At 54.2% G+C, this 10,225-nt stretch overlaps 2 protein-coding genes across 2 annotated transcripts in view; both read left to right on the top strand.

Annotated features, from left to right (window-relative positions):
• Positions 1-4,842, top strand: part of RPL3L (ribosomal protein L3 like) — an 11,919-nt gene extending 7,077 nt beyond the window's left edge. Inside the window, exons 4-10 of the mRNA XM_012805755.1 lie at positions 902-1,037; positions 2,713-2,899; positions 2,995-3,155; positions 3,336-3,437; positions 3,994-4,089; positions 4,308-4,427; positions 4,714-4,842. Of these exons, the coding sequence (XP_012661209.1) occupies positions 902-1,037; positions 2,713-2,899; positions 2,995-3,155; positions 3,336-3,437; positions 3,994-4,089; positions 4,308-4,427; positions 4,714-4,770 (859 nt within the window). The 3' untranslated portion in view covers positions 4,771-4,842. The remainder of the gene's footprint in view (positions 1-901; positions 1,038-2,712; positions 2,900-2,994; positions 3,156-3,335; positions 3,438-3,993; positions 4,090-4,307; positions 4,428-4,713) is intronic.
• Positions 4,843-5,323: 481 nt separating this feature from the next.
• On the top strand, positions 5,324-9,531 carry MSRB1 (methionine sulfoxide reductase B1). The gene is made up of 4 exons (XM_003790784.3): positions 5,324-5,515; positions 7,146-7,294; positions 7,642-7,756; positions 8,733-9,531. The coding sequence occupies exons 1-4, from the start codon at positions 5,461-5,463 to the stop codon at positions 8,762-8,764; spliced, it is 351 nt and encodes a 116-aa protein (XP_003790832.2). The 5' UTR covers positions 5,324-5,460; the 3' UTR covers positions 8,765-9,531.
• The last annotated feature ends 694 nt before the right edge of the window (positions 9,532-10,225 follow it).

Below are 10,225 nucleotides of genomic sequence, written 5' to 3'. Positions count from 1 at the left end.
AAGTAGCTGGGACCACAGGTGCCCGTCACAATGCCTGGCTATTTTTTGGTTGCAGCTGTCATTGTTGCTTGGTGGGCCCAGGCTGGATTCGAACCCGCCACCTTAGGTGTGTGTAGCTGGCGCCTTAGCCACTTGAACCACAGGCGCCAAGCCCAAATCTTCCTTTCTTCACTTGCAGAACATGGATAATAGTTTCCACCTTCCAGAGCTCTGGTGAGGGTTAGAAACTGTGTGTCCTGCGCAGCGCCTGTGGCTCAGTGGGTTGGGCACCAGCTCCATATACTGAGGATGGTGGGTTAGAACCCTGCCCTGGCCAAACTGCGACAACAAAAAAGCCAGGCATTATGGTGGGCGCCTGTAGTCCCAGCTACTTGGAAGGCTGAGGCGAGAGAATCACCTAAGCCCAAAAGCTGGAGGTTGCTGTGAGCTATGATGCCATAGCACTGTACCAAGGGTGACAAAGTGAGACTCTATTGCTAAAAAAAACAAAAGAAAAGAAAAGAAACTGTGTGTCCTGAGCCAAAGGCCTAGTGCCTGACTGTGGTATCCACACTTTAGAAGTGGGATCAGAGGTCTGAGCAATGTGGCAGCTGGGGTAGCCTCCAGAAGCCTGGACTGCAGTGCTGACTAGCAACCCTCTTCTGGCAGCTTCTGCACATTTGCCATTCACTCATGGGCCCTGGGAGGCAGGGAGGTGCCCACTTCACAGAGGTGGAAACAGAGGTCCAGAGAGGAAGGGATGGTTTGTGTTCAGAACTGGTGAGCAGAACAGTGCATGGGCCTCAGGGGAGTCTGAAGAGTGGGCTCCCTGCTTGGTGGACTGCAGGTGGGGAAGGGGTCAGACAGGCCTGGGGAGCTGCCTCCACTGGGGCCTCTGAGCACCTTCCTGCACATTGGTCAGGCACAAGAGCAAGAAGAAAGCCTTTACCAAATCCTGCAAAAGATGGCGGGACACCAGCGGCAAGAAGCAGCTCCAGAAAGACTTTGCCGCCATGAAGAAGTATTGCAAAGTCATTCGGGTCATTGTCCACACCCAGGTCAGCCTCCCACCCCAGCTGTCAGCTGGTCTACCAGCTGGCCCACCATCCCCCTTCCCCCAGCTTCCAGGAGCCCTGGCAAATGTCAGCCTAAAAATATCACGAGCCTTGGGCCCAGGCCTGAAGTGTTGGCTGGCCGGCCAGCTGTGCTAGCATGTGTAGCCCCAGGAGTTCTGTGTGTCAGTGCATTCCAAGAGGCCATGGGGAATCAGCTATGTCCAGTGGTCAACTAAGGCCCTAAAATGCCCTGGAGGGTCTGGGTCTCCTGCCAAATGTCCAGTGTGGAGGGCTACAACCTCCCTTGGGGATTTTTTTTTTTTTTTTTTTTTTTGAGATAGAGCTGTTACCCTCGGTAGAGTGCCATGGCGTTACAGTGCACAGCAATCTCAGACTCTTGGGCTTAAGCCATTCTCTTGCCTCAGCCTCCCAAGTAGCTAGGACTACAGGTGCCCACCACAATGCCCAGCTATTTGTTGTTGTTGCTGTTGTTGTAGTTGTCATTGTTGTTTGGCAGGACTGGGCTAGATTCGAACCCACCAGCTCTGGTGTATGTGGCTGGTGCCCTAGCTGCTTGAGTGCCGAGCCTCCCTTTGGGTTTTGGCACAAATGATGAGTATATAAATCAGTGTTCATACCTGGGTTGGCTTGATGTGGACCAATGGGTAACTAACACTCTTCAGCTTATTCTGGAACACTCCTTGGCATCTTATTCTCAGGGAGGGCTTCCTTAGGTTCCTGGAGTGGCAACCCCCATCCCAGAGTCTCCCACATCCCCTGAACACACCCCCTCCAAGTCACGCTCACATTGTCAGTTCATGATCAAGCAAGCCATTGGGTAATGTCTATTTCCTTCAACAGATAGAGGATCAGGGATCAGGCTATCCCTATGGCCCCTTGGAATGCACTGACACACAGAACTTCATCAGACTTGGGCTCCACAGGGCAGAGGCCATGGGGGGAGGGACCACAGCTATCTTATTCACTGGGTCCTGAGCACCCACCAAAAGTCTTGTATGCAGTAGGTGCTCCATAAATACTTGTTAAACACTGGTCTATTTTTGCCTGTACATCCCTATAGCCTGTGTCCCACATAGCATCAACCAGAGATGTTTAAAATAAAAATCAGTTCATGTCACACCCTGCACTTAGAAGAAAGCCTAAGCTATTTCCTATAGGTACTGCTTGGCTTGCTTGCTGTCTTTGCTTACCACCATCTCGCCACATTAGTCTTCTTTCTATCCTACCAACTTGCCAAGATCTTCCCTGCCACTGTGCCTTTGCACATGCTGTTTCCTCTGCCCAAAAGGTGCTCAGATCTTCAGTGGTGCCTCCTTGTTATTGGTGTCACCTCCTCAAGAGAGGCCCTCCCTAACCTGATCCCTCTATCTGAAATGCTCCTGCCCCACATCCCATCAGAGAACTTAGCCCACTCTGAGAGTTTACTTGGATTCCCTCTATCTTCCAACTAGACAGTGGCTCCCACAGGTGTTGGGCCTTATTTGCCTCATTCCCTGCTACATCCACAGTGCCTAGCGAAGCACATGGCCAGATCATGGGAACATGTATGAATGAAAGCATGCATAGAAGATTTCAGGAGTCACCTGCTGGCCTCCCCACAGCTGTAGGTGGGTGGATGTGACCCTTTGGAAACTGACCACCATGCCATGTCCTACAGATGAAGCTTCTGCCCTTCCGGCAGAAGAAGGCCCACATCATGGAGATCCAGCTTAATGGTGGTACAGTGGCTGAGAAGGTGGCCTGGGCCCAGGCCCGGCTGGAGAAGCAGGTGTCAGTTCACAGTGTATTCAGCCAGAGTGAGGTCATTGATGTCATTGCTGTCACCAAGGGCCGGGGTGTCAAAGGTAGGGGTCAATGTGGAGGGCAGATCCAGAGAAGGCTGCCTGGAGGCAGTAGGAACCCGGCTGGTCACTCAGCCATCAGACCCTTCCACTTGCAGGGGTCACAAGCCGCTGGCATACCAAGAAGCTGCCTCGGAAAACTCACAAAGGACTACGCAAAGTGGCTTGCATTGGTGCCTGGCACCCTGCCCGTGTGGGCTGCTCTATTGCCCGGGCTGGGCAGAAGGGCTACCACCACCGCACTGAGCTCAACAAGAAGGTGTGTCTGAAGCCTGGGGTGGTGGGGTTGGTGTTGCAATGTGATCAGACCCCAGCCAGTGGGGTGCACAACCCAGATGCTGCCTGGGTCACGAAATGCCCCCAGGAGCAAGCATGTGAGTTGATGGGTGGATGTGCTGCTGGCTCCAGAGGCCCTTCCTGCTCCCTCCTTTCTTGGCAGATCTACCAAATCGGCCGGGGGATACATATGGAGGACGGGAAGATGGTCAAGAACAATGCATCTACCAGCTATGATGTGACTGACAAGTCCATCACACCACTGGTGAGGGTGGGGAGCCAGGCTGGGCAAGGGGTACTGATGTGTGTGGAGGGCAGGCCCAATAGCTTCGTGTTGTTCCTACAAGCAGACTTAGCATGAGACTGTCTGAAGCATTCAGCCACATAGGTGGACCAAATCCCTGCTGTTTCCCGAATCCACCAATTCTCCTCTGAAGGCAGCTGACAACTGGCTATTGTAACAGGGTGTGGAGGGCAGCAGCTCCTGCTCTGGCCTGGGAGTCAGGCCACCCGAGCTCAAGCCCCAGCTCCAGCATGTAGCAGCTACAGAGCATAGATCAAGTGACTCCACCGCCCTGAGCCTCAGCTTGCCCCCAACAAAAATGCAGGTTGTTAGATAATGGGCAAAAAGGACTTCGTATGTGACTCAGATGCTGCCCTCGTTAGTGATAGAGCATGAGGGTGTCACCTCCACGCCTGGGGGCTGGGCACAGGGCTCCTTGTAGGGAATTTTCTTGTAGGGAAATTTCTTAAGGCTTCCAGCCACCCCCTAACTGGGCAGCCCTTTCCTCGGCCTGGCCTCTCACATGTCTCCTCTGCAGGGTGGCTTCCCCCACTACGGGGAAGTCAACAATGACTTCATCATGCTAAAGGGTTGTATCGCAGGTACCAAGAAGAGGGTCATTACACTAAGAAAGGTCAGTGTGGGGCCATGGGTTGGGGAGCAGGGGCTACATGGGTTACTGCTGCCAACTTATCCTGCCTTTCAGCCTGCTTGGGGGGACTGGGTGGTAGGAACAGAAAGGGTAGGGTCTGGCAGGAACTTTGTGAGCAACACCTTGGTATGGACTGGAAGTGACTGGAAGTGGTTGGGAGGATCTTAGCCTTGATGCTGGCTTCTTCCATGAATTCCTAGTCCCTCCTGGTGCACCACAGCCGCCAGGCCCTGGAGAAAATTGAGCTCAAGTTCATTGACACCACCTCCAAGTTCGGCCATGGCCGTTTCCAGACAGCCCAAGAGAAGAGGGCCTTCATGGTGAGCTCCTCCTTGTTTTGGGGGTTGGGGTGGGGGTGGGGTGTAGACTCCACATCCAGCCTGTCTCAAAGCAGTGAGGATGACTGGAGCAGATGAAGTGGGCAAGGACGCCCCCTGTGCTCACTGGCAGGAGAAGGGCTTTTAGGGATCTAGCCCTGCTACTAATTCTTGCTAGAGAAGGTGGGGGAGGGGGCGAAGGGGAGTCCTGGGGGACCCTGAGGCTGGCTAGTAGTGGTATTCCTGGACACTCTTACCATTAACGCTCCTCTCGTGCCCTTTCAACCAGGGCCCCCAGAAGAAGCATCTTGAGAGAGAAAAGCCAGAGACCACAGAAGACTTGTAGGCTGCATGGGCTGGGGAATCCCAGAAGCCCGATGAGCCCCTGCCTGCCCCTTCTGTCTAATAAAGGCCAGAGGCAACTGTCCCCGCGCTGTCTCAGAGGGTTGGGGGGTGCGGAAAGGCCTGTTGACATCTGCCGGCGAGGCTTAGCGCCGCGGACAGGACCAGTGGGACACAGTTCTGCGGGTGACGTAACACCCACAACCTGGGCGGGTCCCAGTTGCACCTCACCTCCCCTCTTGCAGCCCAGGCTTTCTGGGAGGGCCATACTTCCAGGGTGAATGGTACAACCAGGCTGGGGTGGGGATCCGGGAGTGCTCTTCTTCGGAGGGGGCGGTGCCTCGGGGAGCGTCCCTAGGAGTTATCGTGGGCGGAGCCTAAAGGAAGACGTATTGGGCTGGCCCTCGGGAAGGAAGGAGCCTTGGGGAGCGGCCCAGGAATGGTCCTTGGGAGTTACCGTGGGCGGGGCCAGCAGGGAAGGCGCTCTAGGACGGTCCAGGGGCGGGGCCTCGGGAAGCACCGGGGAGAGGGCCTCTTTGGAGGGGGTGGGGCCTTCCGGAGGCGGAAGCCACAAAAGGCGCCGGGGAAGAGGTTGACCCTCCGGAGACTAGGGAAGCGTACACCAGGTGATCAGACGGTCGGCTCATTAGGGGTTGCCCAGGGGCGACGAGCGCTCAGTGATCCCAGTGGCTCCATGGCGTTCTGCAGCTTCTTCGGGGGCGAGGTTTTCCAGAACCACTTTGAGCCAGGTTCGTGCTGTGATCTCCTTCTGGGGCAGGGGCGTGCCTTAGAGGGTTGTCGGTGCCATCCGGGTGGAGATGGAGCCCCGAAACTGGAAATGGGGAGGGTGGCCACCAGAGAGAAGCGGACGTGGGGTCAAGAGGATCGCGAAGGGGGGCAGAATCTGGGAGACGTGGAGAGTAGGGGTATTCATGGAGAGAGGGCCTTGGCGGGGAGGGTGTCGCCGACCCTAAGGAGGACAGGCCTCGAATGTCAACGTGGTCGTTTCTGGGGGGAACGGGGCGGGCCAAGATACAGGGAGGTGGTGACGCTGGTGGAGAAATTAGGTAAGGGTCGGGCCTTCAGAGGGCACAATGAAAGGTCTTGTCCCAGGGAGGTCTCCTGTGAGTGGGCTGCCTTTCCGCAGGGCATTTCCGTTCCCCTGTTTTTTTGGGATACACGGCATGGCTCACTGGCAAGTACAGAATGTCCCGTACTGGATTGGAATGTGTCGTCCATATGCTTCATTAACCTGTTTAGGGCCAGTGAACTTTGGCCAGTGAAGTTTGACCAGACTGATTTCACTAGCCAGAGTGAAGTTTTCACCAGATAGGGTAGTTTGGGGAATGTCCAGCTCTCAGCACTGGTCCCAGGCTGGCAGACACCTTGATGAGTTCTCTTTGGGGTTGGCCTGGCCTGGTAGTGGACTAATTTGGTAAAAACACATCCACAGGGCAGACTAAGGCATTGGCCTCCCTGGGGTGGAATCTGTTGGTGTCAGCCCTCTTAGGGGAAGGGTTATAACACAAGACCACCCAGCAAAGGCCCCCCCCCCCATTCTCTGGGCATAGGACCCAGGTGTCCTCAAGCTGCCCTATCAAGCCAGAAACTCCACTCCCATGGCAGCTCTTAGTTCCTCTTTGCTTTCTTCTCTAGTTCCTGGTAAAGGTTGTGTAATTCACAGACTCAGGGAAGGTCCCCAGGTAATTCACTGCCCCTGGAGGTTATTAGTTTTAGTCCTTCAAACAGTTCTGCAAGTCATTTTTGCAACCCTCTCTGCCCCCTCCCCACCAGAATAATATTTTAGGGACCTTCCTCCCCAGCCCTCTGTCTTCCTGGGCATCTTGCTTGGCCTGGAGGCCTTTTCTCTGGGCCATTCTCTTCCTGCCTGGAGAGCAGGACAGTGGCTGGGTGTTCAGCTCAGGGTTTGTTGGGGAGCAGGGAGGGCCACTTGAGAAGGGAGGGTCCAGGTGGTCATGTTGGCCATGTTAGAGCCTTGCCCTGTGATTCCTGAGGGGGTGTAGTGGGAGTGGGGGCCCTCATCCCACTGCCCAGGCTCCTTTGGCATCTTTGCATCATCAAGCCTCATCTGTGGATGGAAAGGTTAAAAGATTCTTTGTCATGGGGCTGTTGAGAAGAGTGAGGAGATAAGTGTGAACAGTGACTCTCCTGGTCACTGGCACAGCCACTAAATGTGAGGTCAGGGCTGTGTCTCTCTCACAGAGCCAATCCCATGGCCTATGAGTGGTGAGCATGTGGGGAGGGAGTGCAGCCCACCCTTGAAACGAGCCCTGCATCTGTCTGGGTCCAGGGATTTGGGAGCTTACCCCCAAGAGACTGGGGCCAACATCTCTGCCTGTGCCTTGCCTTCTGCCCCAGGTGTCTATGTATGTAGCAAATGTGGCTACGAGCTGTTTTCTAGCTGCTCTAAGTATGAACACTCATCCCCATGGCCAGCATTCACTGAGACCATCCATGCTGATAGTGTGGTTAAGCGTCCAGAGCACAACCGACCTGAAGCCCTAAAGGTAGGTGGCAGGGCTAGGGCTGGGGGGCCCAGGGAGGGCCAGAAAGCTAGTCCCACCTTTCCCCTTCTGCTGGCCCCACAGCTCCAGGGGCTCAGAGTATCTCCATTCCAGGTCTCTGGCTTCAGCCAGGGGCTACCAACCCAGATCATTGAGAGAGTCTGGCATCCTAGGGTGAATGTGGGAAACAGGACAGCTTTCCTGGGGAGGCTCCAGGATGAAGGTCAGTCTCAGCAGACAGCTTGGGGAATGGGCTTACAGGGGAAACACCATCTGTTGGCAGCACTGAGGGCCATAGCTTGGCTACTTCATGGCCAGAGCTCATTGTGCCTGCTTTGTGGTCTTCCCAGGTGTCCTGTGGCAGGTGTGGCAACGGGTTGGGCCATGAGTTCCTCAATGATGGCCCCAAGCCAGGGCAGTCTCGATTCTGAATATTTAGTAGCTCGTTGAAGTTCATTCCTAAAGGTAAGCATCCTCGTGCAGCAAGGACAGGACTATAGTAGGTCCTAAGACCTGGGGGTCCTAAGCACACTGTGACAAAGTACAGGGGGCACAACATCTCACTGCCCAGGGCCACCCTGAAAGGTGGCTGTAGGGGGAGGAACAAGGGGAATGCTTTGCTTCCTCCACCTTGTTGATTATGTGTGCTCAGAAAGAGGTGGCTGAGTGAGAACATGGCAAAGGTGTTCTCGAGAGGCTTGGCCTTTGCCTGTGGGTAGAGTCGAGGCTGAGTAGGCATAGGCTGAGGACCTGTGCCGACCATGTCTCCTGCCATTTGTGGCTGTGGCCCTGGCCCTACCTGTCTGAGCCTGGCTCTTCCTCTGCAGAGTGGTGTGTGGCAGAGCTTCCTCACAGGCTGTCAAGGACAACTGCTTGTAATGTGTCCCCAGGGCCTGACATATAATAATAGCTGAGTAAATCTGTGCTCCTGTTGACAATATTCTTATATTGGTAGTTTGTGTCTGGGGAGCTGTCACTTGAGTGTACTTCATCTGAGTGTAGCCTCCTTTGTGGCCCTCTGCCTTCACCCTTATACAGATCCTTGCATGTCTTTGCATGTCTATCTGCAGAGTTGGCCAGATAGAATTTGAATCCCAAATCCTTCCTTGCCATGCACAGGACTGTGACCACTTCCTTAATCTCAGCCTCATCCTTGTAGGATGAGTCATTAATAGCACATGTCCGTTGTCATTGCTGTGCTGTGGGGTTCTGTGAGCAGTCTATAGGTGCTTGGTGGATGGTAAGCGTGATTCCACTCTTTGTCCTTTGTGTGGAGGAAGAAGAGTTTCTGGGTTCTCTTGTAGATCTCAGGGAGCAAATGGGGGAAATGGACTCCCATGAACTAGGCATCTTGTCCCTCCTTCCCCTGGCCCACAGGGGACATGTCTGAAGCATGACTTCACAATGACTTGTTTTTCTCTCCCCTCCTCCTTTCTTTCAGGCAAAGAAACTTCTTCCTCCCAGGGACACTAGGCGGGCAGACTACATCTACCCTAGCTGGACTTGACAACAGGACCACATTCTGGGCATCCTACCTTGGAATTAAAACCCCAGACATTCAGACAAGAAAGCAGGCAGGCTGGATGAAACCTCACGAAAGCTCCCAAGCCTTGGTTCTGAACAAGATCTTCTTTCCTGGTAGTTTATACCCTCTGCCAGGACAGGCTGGGATCCACTGTCAGTTGTCTTATCCTCCTGCTCACTCAAGGAGGTGGGCTCATCTTTGAATGACATTACGCCCTCATCTTCTCTTCTTGGCCTGCTGCCTATACCTTGTCTGTCTGGACTCACTGGTCCTCACCAAAGCTTATACCCACATTCCCCAGCTGTGCTAGGAAACAGTGCAAATGGAAGTTGGCCATCTGCTCCAGCCCAAGTCAATGCATGATCTCCTCTGGCTAAATCCTTCCAGGCCAGCCAGGGTGGTGATGTCTGTGACCTGCTGGGGGAGCAGGCCAATGGGACACACCTTTGGTTTCCTGTCCATGAAGGGGGAAACCTAAACACTGTTTCATAATCTGTGTGGATGTAGTTTGCCTAACTGAGGCTTAGGAAAGTGGCTGTTGCTTCAGTACTTTAACTGGTACAGGGCTGGGGCTCTGGAGTTTACACCCTGCAGAGTCATCCCTTCCCAAGATATGGTGACTGTGCCTTACTGTCCCTCAGAGCTCATGCTCAGAGCTCTTGCCATATGGGAGGGTGAATGATGAGGTGGAAATCAATATAGAAGTGAAACCTAAGCCTGCTGTCTACTTTTTTGTTTTTTTTTTTGAAAATGTCTTGCTCTGTTTTCTAGGTTAGAGTATAGTGGCATAATAACAGCTCACTATAACCTCAAATTCATGGCCCAGCCCAGCCTGTGGCCAGGAGCAGGCCTGAGGTTGGTGGGCAGTGACTATCACCTAGTCTCTGTAGGTGTCCTCACCATGAGTGCCCACTAACCCTAGAGTAGCAGCTACTCCCAGCCACACAGTTAGGGGCAGCCCTATGTCCTCTGCCTCCATGCAGGGACTGCAGTCAGAGGTCTGCTTAGGGTTGAGCAGGGGGCCAGGGGGCTGTAAGGGGTTGCCATGTTCATCTAGGCAGCCAGTTCAAGTCCTCTCTCCCCACACCTATCCTTTCCTCTAGCCTCTATCCTAAATGAGACACAGTAGCTCTGGGAAGACTTTCACCACCTGGAAACAGTCTGAGGACAGGAGGCATGTGGGTGGGGGCTGACCATAGGGCTGGGGAGGGAGCCAGCTGAGGTGTCACAGACTGGGGCTTTGCTTACTGTTCTAGCTCTGCATTTTGGTTCAGTGTGTCCCTGAGAGTGGACCTGGGTCCCAGAATAGGCTGAGTTTTTTCTGCAGACTGGGCCATTGGGACTCCATAGGCTCAGGCCAATAGCTATATGGGCTAAAGAACCCACTGGTAGGCTGGGAGCAGTGGCTC

Source organism: Otolemur garnettii, unplaced genomic scaffold, assembly GCF_000181295.1.
Source record: "Otolemur garnettii isolate 467f Iridium unplaced genomic scaffold, OtoGar3 scaffold00044, whole genome shotgun sequence".
NCBI classification, from domain to species: domain Eukaryota; kingdom Metazoa; phylum Chordata; class Mammalia; order Primates; family Galagidae; genus Otolemur; species Otolemur garnettii.
Note: the sequence above shows the minus strand (reverse complement) of the source record. Positions and strands in the feature narration are given on the sequence as shown.